General features: G+C 39.3%; 1 protein-coding gene across 1 annotated transcript in view; it reads right to left on the bottom strand.

The window, feature by feature from the left end:
• The window catches only part of fw (CUB and Sushi multiple domains furrowed), an 89,646-nt gene that overhangs the window by 39,020 nt on the left and 26,935 nt on the right, over positions 1–23,691 (bottom strand). The window contains exons 2-5 of the mRNA XM_071588366.1: positions 11,203–11,323; positions 10,406–10,464; positions 4,854–5,063; positions 2,610–2,702 (exon numbers count right to left, since the gene is read on the bottom strand). Of these exons, the coding sequence (XP_071444467.1) occupies positions 2,610–2,702; positions 4,854–5,063; positions 10,406–10,464; positions 11,203–11,323 (483 nt within the window). The remainder of the gene's footprint in view (positions 1–2,609; positions 2,703–4,853; positions 5,064–10,405; positions 10,465–11,202; positions 11,324–23,691) is intronic.

Here is a 23,691-nt window from a genome sequence, read left to right as displayed (position 1 = left end):
TTATCATGGTGCAAAATCCACGAGTTTTCTGCCCACATTTCTGGTCTCTTTCGGCGAATTGCTTCACGCAAACGTCTCATAACGCCCAAATAATACTCTTTGTTTACTGTCTGGCCTTCTGGCAAAAATTCATGATGCACTACACCGTTGTAATCCATGAAAACCGTCAGCATTGCCTTCTTTTTTGACTGAAAACGACGTGGTTTTTTTGGTCTCGGCTCATTTGGTGAACGCCATTCACTTGCCTGATGTCTGGATTGCGTGTCGTACTCATAAACCCACGTCTCGTCTCCAGTAATGATCCTTTTGATGAATGTGGGATCGGATTCAGCCTCGCAAATCATGTCTTTTGCGACGTCAACACGGTCTCTTTTTTGCATGAAATTGAGGTCTTTCGGCACCAACTTTGCTGCTACACGACGGAAACCCAAATCATTAACCACAATGTCTTGGGCGGATCCATAGGCAATGTTCAAGTCCTCCGCTATTTCTCTGATGGTTAATTTGCGGTTATTGACCAACATTTCTTTTACTTTATCAATTTTTTCACCGACTTTCGATGTCGATGGTCTGCCACTGCGTTCATCATCTTCGATTGACTCACGACCACTTCTGAACCGCTCGTGCCACTGGTAAACGACCGTTTTTTTTAGAGAATCGTTGCCGAAACACTTTTCCAACATTTCCAACGTCCGTGCGCCACTAAATCCGTTTTTTACGCAAAATTTAATACAAGTTCGTTGTTGAAAATTTAAATCCATTTCTGCAATTGTAAAAAATCGCCAACACACACAGAGATAGATGTACTCTTGGCTACGTAACTTTTGCAAATGTCAAGTTATGACACTAAGATTTAAAGGGAATATCAACAACAGATGTACCAATTTAACAAAAAAAACAGAACTCAAATCGGAACGATGGGAGCGCCACACGGTGGTTATTCCGGGAACTTTTTGATCAAGGTAGTAAGTTTCAGGTTTGCTGAATTATCTGTGAGTCATTTTGCTGCGTGATATGTAAGCTACAAATATTTATGGACTCGTTTTTTATTTAATTGGACTATAAATATCAAAGTTTATAGCGTAATAAGGTCTGAGCAACAATCCCTTCTAAACTCAAAGTTACGGAAATTTTAAACCACGAAGTAACACTACAAAGTAATGCTGCTTCGTGCCTTTTTAAGCGAATTTATTACGAAACTTGCGAGCGCATTTTTTATTATACGGCGGGAAGCATAAAATTAAATGCTTGTATCTTGCTGACGGAAGTTCAAAATGTTTATTTTTGGATGTGTGAGGTTTTTCTAGATAGGGCTATTTTTTAGCATGATAAGATGATTACTGAACTTTTTACAGCAGTACTATCAAAATGATAATGGTATCGCTAAACATTTCTCGTCTGGAGAGCATGATTCGTGACTCGAAAATGGAAGAATTTACCTAAATTATGTTACAACTCATCCAACATATTTGCAAGGTTTCTGTCGTTTCTATGGCACCATGAATAGAAACGTGATGAATAAATCAAACTGAAAATGGAGAAAGTACGCGGATTGGAAGGTAATAAGATGTTGAATATTCCTGAAAAAATACGACATTAATAAACTAAATTTCGACAGCAAAATATTTGTTATCGAGAAGAATGAGAATATTATTGAGAAAAGGCATACATTCTTTGAAATATACTTGTACTCTCCAAAACTTTATTTTGATTGATATTCTTTGGAAGGTCAGATAACAAAATTAAGTTCGTATAAATTATACAGTGCCCACGATGGTCATTTATAAATTAAATAGTGAAGGAAAAGTAGACTTAAAAATTAAAAAATTAAAATAATCCATATATACTAACTGATCATTTCCAGATCCTGAAAATAGAAAGTGCAGTGCAGACACTTGAATAATGACTAATGAACCAAACAAAGATGATTTCACCATGCATGGCTAGGAGAGTAGAGTTAGTATTCACGGAGCAACGTAAATTCAGTAAGGCTGTAAAGGAACAGCTTGGAAAGATACCGCAAATTGGAAGAAACTCATTCAGGTGAAATTGTTTCGGATTTAAAAAAATGAAGGCTAAAAGAGGCCCAATGACTTCCCTCAAAACGAGAAAGATCATTATTAAAGCTCACAAAAAATATATCTTCTCAAAATGTTAACCTCAATTAGTTGAGGTAGGAGTGAGTTTCAGCAATAAAATCCTTATAAAGATTAGAACGTCATCAGTACTTTGATATCGTTAATCCAAAAACAGTTTCCGGCTATTGAGTTAAAGAAACAAGATGAGAAGACATTCGGTTTAAAAGAGTTCTGCCATATAATTTATAAGAATAACTATCCTTAGTGAAACTAATCCGCCATATTAATGCCAGAATCAGAAGAAAGTTATAAAAAAGCTAGTTGTTTCAAAGGATGCCTTCCATAAATTTCTCAGCAAATCTTAAAGTGAGACCTCTCCTCACAAAAGTCTCGACGACATTCGTAATATGACGATCAAATGCGCTTGTCTCGATTACTAGTTAGTGTCAAATTATGCACAATTTTCATGACTTTAGGATAGATTCTTCACAGCCTAATCAGTAAAATCACGTAAAATAGCACTGCACTTACCTATGGTACCCGGAAACCAGGCACAGAGAGGATTCCTCTGAAGTTCCGAGTTATTCCCGACCCTGATCTCGATATCCTGCAAAGGCTGGTGACCTGGATGTAAAAAGAGGGTAACGAAGTTTGAATAATGAAAAGAAAAGGCATTATAGCACATTAGCCATCAATTTCATATTTTGAAATATGCATTTGAGGCTCCCAAGAAAGTCTTAAGAATTAGGTAAGTACAAAGAAATCCACTTGATATGTCAAAACATTTTACGAGAAGAAAGTACATATGTAACGCAGGGCTATTCGAAAAACTACGATTGGAATTTCCTCCTGCACGCAAAGAGCAAGCCAAATGAAGACTTAAAGAAATTCCATTGGGAAATATACATACATATGTCTTAAATATGTATATGATACCTTTGACCATTTATACGTGGGGGTATCGTTCTTAAGTAATTATTACTATGAAATAACCAATACCTTTGGATAAAATTCACTCTGCATAGTAATTGATCCTTTTGTACATACGAGAACAATGTTCTCGTAATGTTTCATGAAACTAAAAATTCAATCATGAAGCTAGAATATGTCAAAAAAGGTGCTATAAAGCGTAGGGATAGATTAGAAGCTATATTCCATGGTTGTTGAAAAAAGTTTCATACAAGAAGAAGCTGACCTTGCTGACTGACATTAGTGGTGAAGAAAGTTTTTGGAAAAAGCGATTTGCAGAGCTTAGCGGTTTCTATTTCCGCATATCATCTTTGGTTTATACTAGTATGCCCATGGGTATTTTGATCCCGAGAAAAGTATCTATACCCAAATGCATCAGTAGATTAAATAAGACTAAAACGAATAAAATAGGGCAAATAGCCTTCCGCAGTAATACAATTCTACACTCGTTTTAACTATTTAAGCTTTCAGCTCAAAATAGATATCGTGGTCCTCAAGAAACTCTTTGCGACCTCCTTGAAATTCCATAGATAAGGAAGCTGGGATGCAGATGAAAGATTGGAGAGCTAAACGAAGAAAATGAACATGAATGACGAGAGAAAGGTAGCATGTTTACACGAAGAATGAAGTAATTCCTCTCAATCAAATGTTTTCATCACGTGGACATCGGGGACTTGAAAAATAGAATGGAATGTCCATAAAAGAAATAGTCGGGGTAGTGGATCGGTATGAAACATTATTATCACATCTTAATTAGAGAGGATAGTTAAAAGAAAATGGGGAGAAAGAACACACAGGGAAACCTTGAGTCGGTATTGGGCAACTATTGCAGATTGCATGGCTCAAACTCCATCGGACCGACAAAGATCTCTACGTACATGATAGAGAAAGAATTATATTTTCACTTACGTTAAATGAGAGTTTTAACAACTACTCATAAGTCCTCCTACTAAAATACTCAACCAGTCATTAAGTTAAAAGAGGGAGTTTAAAAATAAATAATGACTCTAGTATCATTCATGTTCAAGTTCGTTTCCCAAACGATTCTAAGAGACAGTGGGTGAGAGTAACTACGTAATAATTTTGTACATTGGGTAAAAATACTTGAGCGACGTTTAAATCCTGAGGCTGAACAATGATAGACCCCGTAAACTTTGCTTTAGAATGATCTTCGCTCATGCTTACACAGGGGCCTACCGAAGACTCTTGACTTTAAGTGTGGAAAGATTAAAAAAAAGAACAATTCCACCATTTATGTATGAGCAGGACATGCTTTTCGAAGTTCAAAGTCATCATAAAGTGTACTATTTTTTCAAAACAAAAAAACTTATATACACGTACATATACAAAAATAATACGGGGAGGATAGGTAGAGGAGGATGAAGCGGCATAGCCAGAGTGGCTTATGTGCCGTATCTTTCCACAAAGTTAAGGCTTCTACAATCTAGGAAACTTGAGCTCTCTAAGTCCTCGTAAAATAACAAATAATAGGAATACTCCTATAGTCATAACAATCATTACGGCTAAATGAGTTTTCCTTTATTTTGTTAAGGGTTTTACAGTCGCGTTTATTTTATCCACTTATTGTCTGTGTTAAAAAATAACCTATTTTGGAGCGAGTGAAATGGAAATAAAAGAGGCAATCGTTGAATGTATCAATCAAAATTTAGGGCATTTAAATTGAGTAATTCTGTCGTGTAAATTTTACATCACGGAATGGCAACGGAAGTGGAATGGAGTGGCTATGAACGATAGTACTCCCTAGTTATGGGATGAAATCGTAAATACTGCAATCAATTTCCTCACCGCAGCATCCCCTTGTTGTGATTCGCACCATGCGCGCAGGATAAGGCCTCAGAAGATCCACCATCCACCACGGATTGTGCTCCATGCTCGTCTCGGTGCACCTCTTCCCATCATGAACCGTTGTCTTCTCACCGTCATTTCCGTTACCAGCACCTCCGCCGCGGACAGTTGACGACTGGTTAGCTGGTTTCCGATACGCCACGTTAGTACCTGATTGACAGAAATGTTACGCAGCATTAGGAGAGACACAATGGATTAAAGAAGAGCCTGTTGTGTCCGGGTGGAAACCTCATTCGCACATCAATGTCACCATTCAACAGCTTTTTCCGGAGGAGCGAAAGCAGTACGACTTATTACTTTGTGCTTATGGACATCTAGGTTAATTGCAATCTCACGATAATTTTTTTTGGTACGCTCCATCGGATTACTGACGGAAAAATGCCGGTTTTCTTAGCAGGAGATGAAAATGGAAGGTTTCGTTTATTTCCATCAAGGAGAGATTCGCCGAAATTTCAGGCAATTTTCACCTCTTATGTCGACTGACATTTCTTCAATCCAAGCAATGGGAAGCGAAAGAAGGTCGCTTGTTTTATTTGATTAATGTGAAAAACCTGACCTAAAAAGAATTGTAAAAGATAAACCAGCGTTAACGAGACTGAATTTAAAATTGAGAATAATTTTACACAAAACCATCTAGTCATATAAAGATGATCACGGTTTTCCCGGCTCCTTCAGTCTATGATAATTGCCAACACCCAGAAATAAATTAAGATCAACTCACGTAGTTACGATAGCTCGTAGAAAATATTACGTAAAAACACAGTTAAGGTCCTATAATGACCTTTTATGTGATTCAACGTCAACAAAAATCTGGCAAATGGATTCCTACTTTATGTAAACTAATTGAGAGCAATCGCGATTAGCCCTCAACCTAAAAGCGAGAATGCTACCGGGGCGTTATTCAGTTACATACCAAGATAGGCTCGAGGATATGATGCGTACGAGGGTAGGCTGAAAACCAATGCACACATGCTTGTAGACCCCAAAAAAATGACCTTCAGAAGCACTCCTGGTGGCATGTGGAAGTAACGTACCCCCTCAACATGCATGCCCAGGTTTGAGGGCATTTCATTCATACAGTGTATTTCGAGACGTGGAAGTATGGAGACGTGTTCTAGTGCTATGTCAACGCGAGTTAAACAGCGTGCTGTTATCGAATTCTTAACTGCTGAAAAAGTGACTCTTACCGTAATTCATCGTCGTTTAAAGGCTGTTTATGGTGACGATGCTGTTGATAGGTCTACTGTATTAGGCGAACGGTAACTATGGCCGTATGAATATTATGGGAAGAGTCAACCCCAGCCGTACTCTAATAAATGGGCAAAGGATGGGTGAGGGAAATTAGAGGGGATATATGCAGTAAATAAATAAATGTTTTGGCTGAGCTTTACTAGATAGCATTGACCCTCGCCCTTGCCAAACACTCAGCAGTCAGGGGTTCACGAGAGAGTCTCTCGCAAGCCCTTATAGAGTGTGAGTGCTTGAGACTAGCAAGGATCAATGCTGTATAGAGTATATCCAAGCTAGAGAGTACGTGATTAATTTGCATTTATTTCACTTCATTATGTGTGACCGGCGGGCAGCGGGCGCAGAGATAATTCTCTCGTGAGCCCCTGACTGCTGAGTGTTTGACAAGAGCGAGGGTCAATGCTATCTAGTAAACCTCAGCCAGAACATATTTTGGTTCTAACCGTTTGCGTTATTTATTTATTTTTATTATTTTTTTAATTATTTTATTTTTAATATCAGTTATTTATTCGTTGATTTACTACAAATATCCTCTCTAATTTCCCTCGTCCATCCTTTGCCCATTTATTAGAGTACGGCTGGGGTTGACTCTTCCCATAATAGGTCTACTGTTAATCTACGGGTGATAAAATTTCGTGGTTGCGAGCCTGGAGAATCCATAATTGCTGATGAACCATGCAGAGGACGTCTGATTACTGCCACAGACGATAAACATCACAAGCTCGTCGAAGATTTCATTCAAATGGCCAGCAAATCACTCAAAAGCGTGTCGCAAACCTTATTGGAATAACCAAGGAAGATGTTTGGCGTGTTAAAGGCAGCCTGGCGCCAATAATCTTGCAACATGACTACGCTCGTCCACATACCTTGCGCGCAACTGGAGAGGCTCTGCGAAACCTGAAATTTGAACCGATTCCACACTCTCCTTACTCCCTGATCTTGCGCATTGTGAGTTTTATTTTTTCCTCAACTCAAGAGACACCTCGAGGGCAATCATTACACCTCCAACGATGAGGTGAAAGCAGCTGTGGAGTCCTGAATTCGAGAAAAGTCGGAAGAGTTTTTCAGTGACGGAATGAAAAAACTTGTAACACGTTGGGAGATATGTGTTAGCCTTAACGGTGACTATGTTGAAAAATAAATACATATATAATTTTGAAACTTAAGAATTGTACGTTAATATACTTTTTGCCAAATCTTGCTATTTGTTTTGGTTCCCGCTCTACAAGTACGTGTACATTACTTTTCAGCCTACCCTCGTATGATACCATCTAAAATGCAAATACTGAGAATGAACATGTTTCGGTGGACATTGATGGAAATGATATTGAAATCACATTATTTAGCAACTGTATTGAATCGAAAATTCAAAAACTGTCATACCGCTCGTTAAAAAAAGATATAAATGAAACGCTAGGGAAACCTGAAAATTGTCGTTTACCTACAAAAACTCTGTTTTATTATTTTGGTATATATTTGCTTGCGAGGCAAGATTCACAATACTTTTCAAAAATAATCTATGGAAACTTAAATTAGTTGGTTCTATTTATTCATATAACTATTAGATCTTTTGAAACCCGGGTGTTCGGGTTTTATTACGGTTAAATTATCACGGTTCCCGGGCATTTAGAAACGTGTGTCTCCTGTCCATTTCTTCACCTGGCTTTTCAATCAGACAACCAGAAATTCTCACCTACACCTTGCAGAAAGTAATTATCCAAGCCCAATATATTGAGATGTTTTAATAGCACCAATATATAATAAAAAAAGTTGTATTTCCCGGAAACGGCGCACTTTCCAAAAAGTTTGAACTTAAAAATAAAAGAGAGTAGTAAGTAGTTTGGCGATATTATCGCCATTCCAACCTTGCGCCCCCCCATCTGCCTCGAACGCTTTCCGTAAGTGGTCATTGACGCGAAAACAAATTTCTGGAAATTCGTGGAAATTAGCTTTGAGGCTAATGGGAGAGTAATTCCGAATGACGGATACGGCCTTCGTTTTCTCCACAATGGGACTGTGCAAACAGGAATTGAAGAGCGATTCCTAACGCAGTGGATCTATTACAGCTTTCCCACATGCACTCGATGCAGCAGCAGCCAATAGGGATTCCGAAAGGGCAACCCGGGAGAAATTGGGTCATCGGCCCATCCAAGGGAAACTATTCTCACGCACCAAGCCCTCCTCCCACACTGCTGCCACCGCCGCTCCTCACCCAGCTCACTTGGTCCCCTCCAGCCTGGCGTTCACTGGCTCGCCCGCGCTCATTGAAATTCATACCCAAGCGCTTTTTTTATGGACGTTTCACATCATTCACCCTGTATTAGGGAATGGAAAACTTGAAGGGAGAAAAGGAGAGCGAGAGAAAATGTCTTCGAATAATCCTAAGATCTTTAAAATACGTTTTTGTTTCATATCCTGATACAGAGTTGAAAAGAAGCCGCTTTTCATTTGAGAACTCACGGTTAATTCCTACATTTAAACAGACACGCCAGAAGGAAATAAACAATCTTCAGCTCCTCTCTGACGAAAATTTCGGGGACCACAATGTTCTAGAAATTACCGAAGAAAATTTTAATGCAAGAGATATTTAAAGTTACTTCCATATAGTACTTCCAATACTTAACTCCGAAGTTCTTCCTGCCGTTGACGTGACTCTCGAAGCTGACTTATATCCGTTGGCTCGGCACAAAATCCCATTTAATTATTCCGGCATTGGGAAAAAAACAATCATTCACGAATTATACATCTACAGGACTTTCAGGAATGAGCCCTCGTCACACTTGAGATGTTTTGATCAGTCATAAATAAAAAAAAAATGAATCAGTCGTTATTCATTCTGCCAAAATAAGCGCACTACGGAAATGTCTTAGTCTTCTTCCACCAGCAGGTAAAAAATTGAAATATTAAAAAAAAACAGGTTGGTAATTTCCCTGTTGCTCCACATCCACCATGGAATGCCACAAACATGTAAGACGAGAAGAACCGGTTTTTCACCAATTTTTCCGCCAATTTTAGATTTTTTTACTGGTGCCCCCAAAAATACTTTACAGTTTTCATGTCCATCTCATTCTTACGCTTCTATTCGTCCCGAATCCCAGAGCGAATCTTCCACCTTTTCCTTATCAAGAATCTCAGAACCGAGATTCAATCAGTTTGGCATCGTTTACGGAATTTTAAAACCTTGGTCTGAATACGGAAGTTAAAAAGAATCACTTGCGAAATTCAAAGCAACATTTTCATAATCTAAGAAATGAAATAAACCTTAAAGAACAATGTGAATGGGAAATGAAAATCAAATGTGTCCCGAAATTATTCCCGTCAGGTTCGCGTCTCGCTCATATTACGTCGTGGATCCCAAGCTTAAAACTTGGTGGAACCCGAATGTTTTTTTCATAGATCTTCTTTTCTTTTTTTAATAAAGTAGGGAGACGTAAAATCCACAGCCAGCATTTGGTGAAATGGGCTGGGACAAGGGAGTAAAAGTTCGCGTGTCGCCTGCGCGGGAGGGACGACGACGACACGGAGGAGTGAGGCCGGTGAGACCGGTCGTCGAGGTTGGCTGTGGACGCGTATAAAACGCAGTGCTAACCGGATTCACAGGCGAAGACCTTCACATCCGGGGCAGGTGCTTCCAATTTTACCGCCACTCCGTCAGTCTGCTCCTCCCGTTCTTCTTTATCTTGCCCCAAGACTTGCTCTTTCGTCGCCATGCATGCATGACACGAAGTGGCTCCGTTGCGCCGCTCAGCTCTTTTTTTTTACTTTTCACTCGGGAGAGAATGATCACCATTCCATTCTCTGCTTCGCCCCAACAGAAGTCACCTCCCTCCCTCCCTCCCTTCTATCATTTGCCTGGGCACACTCAACCCCATGAAAGTTGAGAGGAACCTAAACACTAGAGGGTATTCCCCCCCGTCCCGTAGTTATCCGCCAAAACGTTTCCCTCGAGAAAAAGATTGGAGAAAGCGCACCGTTAAAAAAAACTACAGCTCTCTCAAATTGTCGATCTTGGCGCAAAAAAAGTGCTGTAAAAAAGTGCTCAAACCTTGAGGCTTGCAGAAGCTGCATTTACATGGCTTTACTTGCGTCGAAAAATATTTTAAGTACGTGCCGCGAACATTTTTTTCAAGTCCTCTTTCATTGCGTGGACACTGGAGACAGGTAAAGGAATGCCCATGTCGTCCAGAGCTTTCTGCAGTACTTGGATCTTAGGTGAATAAAAAGAAGGAGTCATGGAAACTTACCGCAAAATGGTTGATCTCCTTGCCATTTTCCGTTGGCGGAGCACGTTATGGTTGGATTCCTTCTCGGATAAGACGAGGTGGCCACATGGAAATACAAATAATAAGAAATTCGATGTTAGATGTAACCATAGTTGGATAGACGTTTTTGTAGACAATTGAATCAAAACTACCGATTAAACAAATTATAAGGGTTCGGGGAAAATAATAAAAGCAAAATTTTTTTTCGGCTACCCTATATTGCCAATTATGACATTTTATTCCAAAAAAAATCACTAGTGGATTTCTAGTAAGAAAATATCTTCCCAGAGGATCCTTTATAAAAATATGTACTACAAATTTATCGAATACACTGGGAGAATTTTTTGCATTTGATATGTACTTCAAATAAGCCTGTGTACTAGTTAAATATGACAAGTGAAGGGGAAATTTTAAAATAAAAAAATGATTATTATGAAATACATATTTATGTTAGTTTTAAATTATTGTGACATTAAGCTGACCTTGGAGAGAATCGGAGAGAACTTTCTTATCCCTTCGATGCTCTCATAGCTTAGCTCAAAAAGAAGCAATGCAATAGTAAATAAAATAATCATAGATAAAATGACACGACCTAGGTAGCGACCCAAAAGTGAAACAGTACTCCGCACCACGGTTCAAATTTACTTTAAGGGCATCGTGACATTAATAGGAGGCAGATAGTCCGAAGCCTAGGGGAAAGAGCCTGCTTCCCAAAAATAAATTATTTCATAGAAGTTTAATCCCACCTCTGTAAAATTATTACGGTTTGCCATACTCACCCAAATAACACGTATCCGTCGTCACAGGCATACGTAGCTGTCGTTGTTGGTTTGAGAGAGCCACCGTCGCTAAGAGTGACTTCAGCATTCAAGGGGACAGCCGGGTGACCACACTTAGCCTCTGAAAAACAAAACAAATAATCAAATCATTAGTGATTAGCTAGGTAAAAAAAACACGTTCCCCTATTTCACTGAGCCTTTGGAACGAATTTACCAAAAATAATAATTCTGAAAATGTAGCCTTTTAATTCTGATTTCGAAATCGATCGGCTAAAATCTACATTTGAATTCAATTGATACGTTGAAAGACGTTCTAACAGGAATTATAACTCACAAAAGTTGAAGTACACTTTCAATTTCACCAGATAAACTTCCCAAAATTAAATTAAAATAATGATATAAAAACATTGACATATCTAAAATGTAAACCTCAAGCTGATTCTTGAAATTTCGCTTCATATGACATTTAAACCACACTCATAAGGAGAAAGAGAATATCACCTTTTGATGAGAAAGTGTTTCAAGGAGATTTGAGCGTGCAACATATCACAGCGTAATAATTATTTAATTTTTGCTCCATACAAAGAATACGATGTGATGCGGCCGGGAGTGATGTTTTATAACGACGGGGAAGGAGACTTCCAGAAAGAGAAAATCAAGGGTGGGTGGTGGAATGCTAAAAAATGGCTGCACGTTAAAAGGCCAAAAATGGGAAAGCGAATTGAATAAAATACAATGCGACTAACTTCTGACGGCCTTCAGTGCAATTCTTTTCTGGAACCCTTCTCCGATCGGTTATAGACGCTTACATAACATGTTTTCATGCTAATGTGCTTCCAGCATAAGGTATTTGCTCCCATTATATCGAAACGATGTAAAATATATTTTCCAATTGGGCGAGATAAAACATTACCTCACATTAACTTTCTATCTATTTCGCAAGTTATTTTTTAAATCCATCACTGACAATATTTCCCGTGAATATTATTCCTGTACAAGGTTGACGGTGGTCGTGACTCAGGAGCCCTTGTTCTTTGTTCACGTGTTCTCTAGGATACGCACGACGATCTACTGCTGATACCTTCTCTTGCGAAAATTAATTTATGCACAATTTGAGAAATCATACTTGCTCCCATGTTTCGCATCGATCGAGAATTTACTGGCGCGCGTACATGGATTTGGAATTTCTTCATTTCTGAAAAATGGCGAAATATTGAAGCAGCTGCAGCTCATATGCATGTTCATTAATGTAGCGGAAAGATATTTGATTTCAAAATCCGAAATCCCCATTATTTCAGAGTCAAGTCTTATTATAGACGATTACTCTATGGTTTTATCCAAGATATAAGTGTTTAATCCAAAAATTGATTTTATAACTTTAAAAATCGGCAAATTACTGTGGCCTGGAATAATCCGCAACATAATTAAGGATAGTACATGATAAATAAGGTAGAGGACCGCTGGTAGTGTCTTCTTTCGACTTCCAGACTTTCTTCCACATTATATTCATGATTGGAAATGAACTAATTTATACTCATAAACCGATACTTGAACTTCTAGTATGACCAAAAATAATTTCTGAAATATCAAAGGGCATGCTGACATTTGAAGGGAACTAGTACCACTGCGACTTGAATTAATTTATATCCTAAGTCAAAGAGATCAACGCCTCCGCAGTTTATGTTTAAAACGACTGAAAATTAAACACAATTCAGCCCAAGGGTAACGGTGGCTCCAGAGTAACGACTTGCCGATTAAGTTACGATAGTGATACTGTAGATCTATTTTTGAGCTCAAACCGCGTGACATGAAAGAATCTTTCCCATTACAGACGGAGACTTCCATTCTGGGACAACACTAACTTCAAATGCACTTCCGGCCTAGCAAGCGGAAACTAACGTTGGTTCTCCCTTTTCAGGTAAATATAATAATAATTAAAGTTGAAAAGGTATAAATTAAGTAATGTGTCAGGCAGCGGGAAACCACTACAATATCACGAGGAGTAGAAGCTCACCAACCTTTTTTACTTATTTTATTGAGCTGAAGGAATGAAAAGATTGGCGGGATAGATTGAAGAGCTGCCACAAACCCTCGGATGAGAAACCAAAAGATGAAATGAAAGCATTCATTCCTCAGGAGTTAAGATATTATTTCTCTCTAACATCAAATTGTCCACCGAATGAAACACCAACTCGACGGTCTGTCATTCTAAAGGCCAAGGGGATGGGTACCCTCCTTGGGCATGAGTGCAGTGGGTGCGTCCTTGATTCGGTTCTCGGAGAATCCCGAATACACTGTAGACATGGCTTACTGGAAACCCATGGCTACACGTACCACCATAAACGTCACGAAGGTCAAAGAAAAATAATAATTATTGCTACATACATTGAAAAGTTAAATAAAAGTACCATAGTTTCCTACTCCTTCACACTTGCTGTGAGGAGATGATATCTCGTTTTTCCAAGGGTAGACCTCCGCTCTGCTCCATATTGAATACGGCGACGCCTACAACTAGTTAACCGTTAAAAAGCTCGGCGGCTGAATGAGTCATATCGATGTGACCAATGGGCCCAAAATATATCCGCGTCAGTCCATTTTCGGGTGGGACGCGAAGGCTCATTTTATATGCTTTGTCGTAATTAGAAGACACACCCACACAATTGTAATGCAAATCAATATTCTGCCTCCACATAATACTATTGTCAATGAGGAAAGTAGTTAGCCATATTCAAGAGTTGAGGTGACGCCTGGCATCGAACGAGAAGAAAAACTGTCCGAAAATACAAATATTCCACGCTAGGATCAAAGAAATATTTTTCCTTCCTGAACATCCTCATTGAGTGTAGCTTTATTCTCAAAAGCCGTCCACTATGTGAATTTGTAGAAATATCGGTGAGTTTGCCTTAAAGTACTTGGGCTAATATAATAGTCGGTAGTCAGAATAATGGAAAAATGAAGGCCAAAGTATGCAAAAGTAAAACGAAAAATACAGTTAGAATGACAATTTATACCGACGGACCAGAGGATTAAAACTTTATGTTTTTGCATCTTTGGATAAATATGATATTCCTGTTATTTTCTATGCAACAGCAAGGTTTTAATATGCCGCGTTCGTATACATACATCATAAACTAGTAGCTTTTAGTTAATAAAAGTTAAAAGTAAATGTTAATGAACAATAATCAAAATTTTTTGGAAATAATTTTTTTTTATTTCCTACCGTATACCCACGCTCAACTCAGAAGTCATCGTCTTCTACCTTGTCTTCTGGATTGATTTAGTGCGTGCAATTCGCTTCTCCAGGCTCAGTATGGTTAGTGCTTATCCAGTTCAAATTTATATGCGACCCTGTTCGTGCCTCACTTAATCACCTGTTTATGTGCATAAGTGAAGCACAATCAACTATCACAATGCAAATTTTTACGATGATATTATAGGGCTCATGGAAAATAAATTTTCAAAGATGACGCACCAAAAAGCGTAGGAATAGATTAGAAGCTTAATTCCGTGGTAGTTGAAAGAAAAGGTTTCATCCATGAGGAAGCTGACCTTGCCGCTCTTTAGTGGTCAAGCAAGATTTTGGAAAAAGCGATTCACAGAGCTTAGCCGTTCCTTTTTCTGTCTTCGGCTCATAAATATCATATCCATGGAATACCATTCGGCGTTATAGGAGCAATGATTTTTAGAAACTGCGAGAAAGGAGCTGGCGGTTATAGGTTGAAATTGGTCTGGAAAAAAATCCATCTGAGCCTCTGTAATCAAAGCCAAAGGTCTTAACCAGGGAAGTGGCGAGAAAAAATATATTTTCCACCCAAACGTTCGGGCCTCCCTGAACTTTTTAAATAACGGGCGTTAATTGCAAAACCTCGGTGATTATAGGAATGATAGTTCAATCTTAATAATGACCCACGCAAGTTATGCATCATTGGGCTAAGGCGTACGTAGTAGAAGGTCAAAATGATGCGTTTAATTTATGGAACTCTAACGATTCTCTTAAGCATTCATTCCGAGGCCACCCGAATTGTGGTGGGGAAGGTTGCTTGTCTCTTGAGTGTCGCGGGAGGTTGTGCCAACGCCCATGGCGGGTTCAAGGCCGTTAAGACCCGAAGAGCCTGCTAAAAGATGAAGGCGAGATAAACCACTGTTGTCATGACGATAGCAAATCGTGATACACTCGTGGAAACCCATTGCATTGATGCCAAAATCGACGTTCGATTGAACCGAAAAACTGAAAATAATTTTCAATATCTGGTGTTTAATGGAGGAGAAGAAGAAATTGAGTCTTACGGATATCATAGTGATAATATTTTTCATTTTCGGAAGTGGAAAGACTGTTATGATTCCGAAAGAGAACACTTCTCATTATAAATATAGCGTGAAGGACATTTGACCAGAACTTCATGTAATGCGCAGACCAAGGAATCGAAGTGTAGTCACCGAAGTTTGTTCGAATCATTCAAGTCATCGCGTATCAAATTTCGATGAGAGTTTCGTGCCTCACAAATGCAAAAACACATTATTTGTTCGCTCCTCGTAAGCTATTAATAGTGAGCGAAGAATTACTTTCCATAATGTAAATTTATAATCATTTAGAATGATTTCACCTAAATTAGGCTAAGTCGTTAAGCTCTCGTTCATGTTTCTGTCTGCTTAGGAACCAGCAATAAAGTAACCATGAAAGCATTCACGTGGCCATCACGTTTTTCAGATACTTATCTATTGATACTAGCTACATATTGGCAATAGAAAAAAATCCAATTTCTCGTCATATATTCGGTGTCAAGAAAAAAAAGCCACTCTGAATACAATTTCATTGGCTGAGGACATGCTTCTGAATGCCACTTACGCAAAACTAAGACCCACAAAAACTCAAAAGGGATGCGCGTTTTCTTGTGCTGTCATACAATGGCACTGAGGAATCACTAATGACCCCATTTACCACGCTATAATGATGTTCTCAGGTACGAAATGGGCATTTCATTAGCTTTGAGAATTGCGGATGATGCTGATCTCATCATTTTTTATGGTGAACAATGGATACCAGAGCGTGTTCAAGAAATACATCCAATGATTTGGGAAAAATAGCTCTCAATTCCACGGTTTTTGAAAATAAAAAAAATAAATGTATCTTGCTTCAGCTGCATCTTTAGTTTTGAATAATGAATTTTCTATTCATTATTTTCCTTACATTACTTGTTAATATTTTATTTTCGCAGCCGTTAAGTTTCTTCAATCTTACACTTGTGTACTGGACAAAATGGAAGTTTAAATGTATACCTACCTACACGTTGAATAAAAGTCTACTAGCTTGCGGCAAAAAATATTTATAATTTTGACTATTCTAAGTTAACTCAAATACAATTTTTTCACTGAAAATTTTATTTATACCTTATATGTAACCTTTATGGCATACACGTACCCTTCTCGTGTTCATCATTTCTTGGGCTACATCATACGGGTGGTTTCCTGTTCCTTCCTTCAATAGTGTAGCAAAAATAGAATAAAATGGATTGGCATGTTGGACGGAATGAATATAGGAAAACGTAAATGGAATTGAAGAACATTTTAATGTAGTTTGGGGAATCAGGTTGTTTCTTGCAGGACGGAGCTAAGAAATGTAGCGATGTTACGTCGGCGTCCATCCAAAACCTACGTTAATCGATAAACTACCAAATCATGACATAAGTTTCACTTTATTACCACGCAGAGCAGGCGTTATAAAAAAATCATGACTGTGTTATGAAAGGAATCTTACTTTCTTACCGGTTTCTACCCTATTGGCCTATCCCTAATTTCCTCTTTCTTCCCCGCAAAATTCTTATATCGTCAAGCACTTCGACCACATAATATATGGTCCGTACAATAAGTATCGTGACTGGTTTGCTGTAGCCTCAACGGAGAGGTGGATGGGGGTCCGACCGGTCGGCTCGGTAGAGGGGTCCCCCACCACTCAGGCGCACTTAAGTTCAGTCGCCTCCGGGCATGCGTTAAGACAGGAGTTGGATTTTTGTGACGTGTGGTTTATGTGGTGTCGTCGCGCCAGCATGGAGCGCACCGTCGAGCAATGCTACGCTGTGAAGTTTTGCGTTAAACTCGAGAAATCCGCGTCGGAGACCCTTCCACTCATTAAAAACGTTTATGGGGACGATGCCTTAAGCCACACAAGAGTTTTTGAGTAGCACAAAATGTTTAAGGAAGGCCGGGAGCTCGTCGAAAACGAGCACCGCGTCGGACGCCCGACGACCGCTCGAACCGATGCTCAGGTGGCCAAAGTGAAAAACGTTTTGGACTCTGACAGGCGTTTAACCATCGCCCTCATCAGTGAGGAGACATGCCTTTCAGTCGGAACCGTCCACACCATTTTAACAGAGGATCTTGCGATGAGGAAAGTGTGCGCGAAGCTGGTGCCGAAAGTCTTGAGCGAGGAACAAAAACTGTCGCGGGTGGAAATTTCGCAAGAAATTTTGGACGACGTCCAGGAAGATGAAGGTTTTCTCAACAGCATTATTACCTCAAAGATTAGCTCAAAAGGAGCTCAAAGGATATCGGTTCAAGTCCATCGAGGCGGTTCAAGCGGCGACGACAAAGGCTCTCAACAGTATTCTGGAAACCGACTTCCAACGGGATTTTGACGAGTGGCAGACGCGCCGAACAAGTGTATCGATGCAGGAGGAATGTATTTTGAAGTTTATTAAGTAATTGTAATGATTAATGCAATGAATTTTGATTTTTGGAACCAGTCTCGGTACTTATTGTACGAACCCTGTATGTGGTCGAAGTGCTTGGTGGCGGAGTGTGTGTGGTACCTGTAATTTACGTCCACTGCTTCCTCTATAACCATGTTCTCCTCTTCTATGTACCTGTAGGGTGATTAAATTCTCATTCATTCTCCTGACATTATGGAACCAGCTTTCACATTTATTTCCATACTCGTCATTTACAGCGGCATCCAATCCGCACTCTTTCGTAACCTTTTTATTCCCCACACTAAATCTATTTTCAAAACGAACACTCAGGTACCCCGATAGCACAATTATCAAGTATTTATCCACGTTATCCTGATATACACAAATTTGACAACCATATTCGCAATAATGTGGGGAGGAGTACACTTTTATAAACCGCGACATTTGCTGCCTTGGGCAAACATTTTTTTTCATATACTCCACATCTGGCAAAAAGTAACCACTAAAACAATTTCCTTGGCACTTTTGTAAAAAGTCCTCCACAGTAGAAATATAGAGAGTTTGAACGGGAACAATACCTACTAATCGTATGCGCAACTTCTCATTGAGGCATTATAATTTAGTGCATAAGTCACCTAATTTAAGGAATTGCTTGATGCCTCTAACGTTTTTTACCTAATGGTGTTACTTGGCCCTAGATGTGTATCCAATACAATGCGTCATTCTCCCAAGAATGGATAAGATACATGCATTAACCCATTGTGATCATATTAATTCACAGCCTAATCTGCTCAAGACTGAGATATACCGTTTTCGGGAGACTCTTGGCCCTGTCAAAGAATTATTTGAAAAAAATGTGACAATCGCTAAGTGTGTGGGGTTACGGTCTGATAATACGTAAAAACTTCTAAATTCCTTTTAAGCCCATACAATTGCGTTTGGGATAACTTAAAAAAACATTCTATAGAACAAAGTACCCCATACCTACCACTAAAAAGTATGTCGTTGAAACTAGCAGGACGCTGAACTAAAGGATTGAACAGGTAACAGTTTGGGTTTTTCGCATTTTCTCCTCTTTTTGAATTCAAACTTTGGAGAGAACATATTTCATGGATTTGAAAATATAAATATATTGCTTCAGTAGAATCGGTAGCCAAAACGACTAGAAAAAATGAAAATATATTTAAAAAATGTATTAAAATTTTACATTATACTATACTTTTCCTAATGCTCTGTTATTCGTCCGTAATTAAATTGGGCGAATAGATACTCGATCTGTACTGGCAATATACAAATTGAACTAGAATAGACACAAGGAAGCGATTCATTGAAACATAGATGGATTTTAATTTTCTATGGATGTGAGAAGTGAGCGATAGGGGTGGTCAAAAGGTTTAGGCACGGTAGTTCACTGGAGACCATCATTGAAAGAAACATGGCGGAGAAGAATAACAGGCCAAGGATGAACTACGAGAAGATGTTAGAAAATGTCGGTGCCAGGAGCTATGACAGAATGAAGAGATTGGCAGAAAACATGATGATTTGGAGAGCTGCCACAAGCCAATCCTTGGATTGATAACCCGTGATGACGGTATCGACTTGAAACTGGTCAGACAGGACGAAATTCAGCAAACGGACAAAAAACCGCTAGCGGTGTTACACAAGAAACCAATCGGAATACTTCCAACTTGGAAATCATTCTTAAATCAAATACCAATTAGAAATGGTCATAATACCTTTCCTCAAAGGGAAAAAAGGACTAAATATGACAGCATCTATAACAAATCGTAATAGCACAATGCGACAACATAAGTTGCCCATTTGGTTTTAGTGTGCCATGCCCAAGAATGAAGACGTTTTCGTGATGAAAACTCAATGGTATTTGATATGCCAATGTTATCACCACAATTTCCAGCAATATACTTAGAAAGTAAAAGAGAATATTAACCGGCAGGCAACTATATATATCTTATGGCCCATTTCACTACCAATAAATATTTCAAAAACACGTGGGCGCAGAGATATAAGGTAATGCAGGTACTCCCTATTATCAGGCGTGAAATGCTGGTAAGGCAAAAAATTGGAAAGTTATTTGCGTCTGAAAGTGAAACGCTAGCCTTACTTATCGATCGAGTGTACGGGTAGGGAGCATATGCTCGGGCAGAGAAGGGGTAGAAAACTGAAGTCTCACCGAAAACGCTCTGCGGTTGTTGCACGCCGGTCAACAGCCAGCGAGGAGGATGGCGGTAATGCGTGGGAGATGGTTGCGATGGTTGCGCCATTGCCATCGGGCCCGGATTGTGGGTGAGAGTTTAAGAGGAGGCTCGCGTTGAGAAGAAAGGCGAGATATAATAACTTCCGCTGCCATAATTGTGATAGGGGTGGATGGCGATGACGCAAAATCTCCCGAATCCCATGGAGTTCGCTTTCGATTATTCCGAACTTCGTCGGCCGGATCGCGTGGGAGTCGTTAGGATTGGCTGGAAATTATCTCAATTTTTCTCATTGAGAGCCAACGAGCACCTTTCCACAAATATGGTCATAGAAATTATTCTTGTTGCTACCTGCTTCGTTCGAAAAGAAAGGTGAAAATGGTTTATAAAACGCTGCCCTGCTCATTAATTTATATACGAGCATATATATATTATTATTAGGTAATCTACCGGTTAGGGTAAGTTTTTGGTTTACATGTGTACATATAAATCAAAATATATACATATATATATACATATATATATATATATATATATATATATATATATATATATATATATATATATATATATATATATATATATACACACATACATATATACTCGTATAATATTCTGATCATTCACCTACAATGAAAGAAAATATTTCACTCTTTCACTAGCAATGAATTGAATCTCAAGCTGTGCCACGAGTTCCGAAGTCTTTCATTTTTAGATGCAAACCGGATATTTCTAATTCTCTGTAGAGAATTAAGTTTTCTGGGGGCAAATTTAATTGGTCCCGCATCAGCAGCCATGTGAGAAAGTTTCGCGGCCACTGATAATCAGGAATAACAACCAACAGCAGAGAGTCCTCTCGAGGAAGCGCTCCTTCGCCGAGTTCATTAACTCTCGCTCAACTCTGAAAATGTTTGCCGCAAATCTAGATTTTTCTCTAAGAATTATTTCTATGCGTACAAGCCCTCCGTGAAAAATCGCATTCCATGACATTACCCCAATGGACCGAAAAACTCCACTCTGCTATTGACTTACTCAATTATCAATCAAATAAATAATTAAAAATGCAATTATTCCGTCAGTTTAACTGAAAGAGAATATTGCCATTCAAACAATATCATATACTATCCTGTAAAAACCAATATAACCGAGCAATAAGATATTTATTTCAAACTACTTCTCTGTTCATAAGTTAAAAAAAGGTACGAGGCATTAGTTACATTTTTTTTTTTTTTTTTTTAAGTAATCTACCGGTTAAGGTAGGTTTTTGGACTGACACAACCACCAAACAAATATTTTATTACTCCTAACAAAACACAAAATCCATCATCCTACTCTATATCAGGTCCCTCTTCATCTCTGAGTACTTTCTTCCTCCCTTCATCCCGTCCAACATCCCTATCCTGTTCCTTCCCTTTCCTCTTTTGCCCAACATTCTACCCTCTATCACAGTCTTCAACATCCCACTGCCGGTCAACACCCCCTTCATCCACTTTTCCTGCCTCCATAGGATTGCTCCCAACAAACCCCTCTCTTCGCCCACCATACCAAGTACTTCCTCATTTGTTTTCTTCTCTGTCCATTTCACCTTCTCCATTCTTCTCCACACCCACATTTCAAAAGCCTCCAGTCTACGTCTATCCTCCTGCTTCAATGACCACGTTTCCGCGCCGTACATAGCTACGCTCCATATCAAAGTTTTTACGAGTCTTTTCTTAACATCCTTACTCAAAGTCCCCGTCATCAACTCCCTCCTCCTTGTGAAAGCCTCTTTGCCTAGCGCAATTCTTCTCCTTACGTCCCTACTACTTTGACCGTGTTGGTCCAAAACACTACCGAGATACGTAAACTGGTCTACCTGCTCTAGCTTTTGCCCTCCTATTTTAATGTTAAGCTTGGCCTTTTTCTTTCTAGAAAATCGCATAACCTTTGTTTTATTAATATTGATTCTCATCCCATACCTGTCGCACTGAATTTCCAATTCACTAAGCAATGCTTGCAGCCCCTTGGCTGACTGACAAACTAAAGCTTGGTCATCAGCAAACCTAACTGATTTTACGAATTCCCCGCCCACTTTCATTCCTACCTCGAGTTCTTCCCATGCCTCTTTGATCATTTCTTCTGCGTACAGGTTGAACAGCAACGGTGATAATGGGCAACCCTGCCTTACACCCCTTCCTAACACTGCCCATCCTGACTCCCCGTTTCCCACCCGCACCTGAGCAGTCTGAGACATGTACAGGTTGCGGATTAGCCTCCTTTCCCTCCAATCTATTCCTATTTTCTGCAATATACTCATTAGTTTTTCCCAATTCACTCTATCAAACGCTTTTTCGAAATCTACGAAACAGGCAAATACCTCCTGGTTGTGTTCTATATTCCTCTCGATTAATAACCTCATTACTGCAATGGCATCACGCGTACCTCTCCCCTTCCTAAACCCAAACTGATCATCCCCTAAGTAATCATTTGCCCTACTCTCTATCCTTTTGTTTATGATCCTGAGAACAACCTTAGCTGCGTGGGATATCAAACTAATTGTCCTATAGTCCTCACATGACGTGGCCTTTACCTTTTTCGGAATAGGAACTAAAACTGATCTCACAAAGTCGTCCGGCCAGATTCCCTCCTCATAAATACTACGGATCAGCCCATATAGCCTCTTCCTCCCACATTTTCCCAAGCATTTCAAAAGTTCCACGGGAATGTTATCTACCCCCACGGCCTTATTTAGTTTCATCTCCCTTAATGCCCTTTCTATCTCATTGTCTAGTATGCCTGGACCTAAGCTATCTTCCTCTACGTCATGTTCCTTTTCAATATATAACTTTGTTGGTCTAAGCTCTTTACTATACAGGTCTTCTACATATTCCTTCCATCTCTCTTGGATCTTTCCTACGTCAACTATTACCTTACCGGCCTTATCTCTAACTGCTATCGTTGATCTCCCTTTCTTACTTCCCGATAAAGATTTAACTATGCTGTAAAGCGCACCGATTTCCCCCTTCCTCTGCAGACTTTCCATATTCTCGCACTGCGTCTTCCACCATGCTTCCTTTGCTTTATTTGTTGCCCGCCTCAATTTATTGTTCAATTCTTTGTACTTCATTTTGCCTAATTCTGTATTTATATTCTTCCATTTTCGCCGCTCATCCATTTTTGTAATCATCTCATCCGTGATCCATGGTTTACGAGTCCTTTTAGCGTTAACGGTTCCAATAGTGTCTTTTGCCGCTTTAGACAACCCTTTCTTGATACATTCCCATTTTTCTTCAATAGTACTTAGCTCTTTACCGTCCTCCATGATTTTCTCTACCGCCTGTTTGTATTCCTTTCTTTTCAACCCATTTAATGCTTCTACATTCCATTTTCTAACTCGCCGCCCCTGCCTTATCTTTTTAAAACGTACGCTACATTTCATAACAACTAAATTGTGGTCTGAGTCCGCATCCGCTCCCGGGAAGCTGTGGGAATTTATCACACTGTTCCTAAACCTGTGTCTAACCAGGATATAATCTAGCTGATATCTTCCCGAGTCACCTGGCATTTTCCATGTATACCTGCGTCTTTTGTGGTGTCTGAACCAAGTGTTG

The sequence above is a fragment of the Hetaerina americana genome, unplaced genomic scaffold (genome assembly GCF_022747635.1).
Source record: "Hetaerina americana unplaced genomic scaffold, ioHetAmer1.1.p SCAF_3, whole genome shotgun sequence".
Taxonomy (NCBI): Eukaryota; Metazoa; Arthropoda; class Insecta; order Odonata; family Calopterygidae; genus Hetaerina; species Hetaerina americana.
Note: the sequence above shows the minus strand (reverse complement) of the source record. Positions and strands in the feature narration are given on the sequence as shown.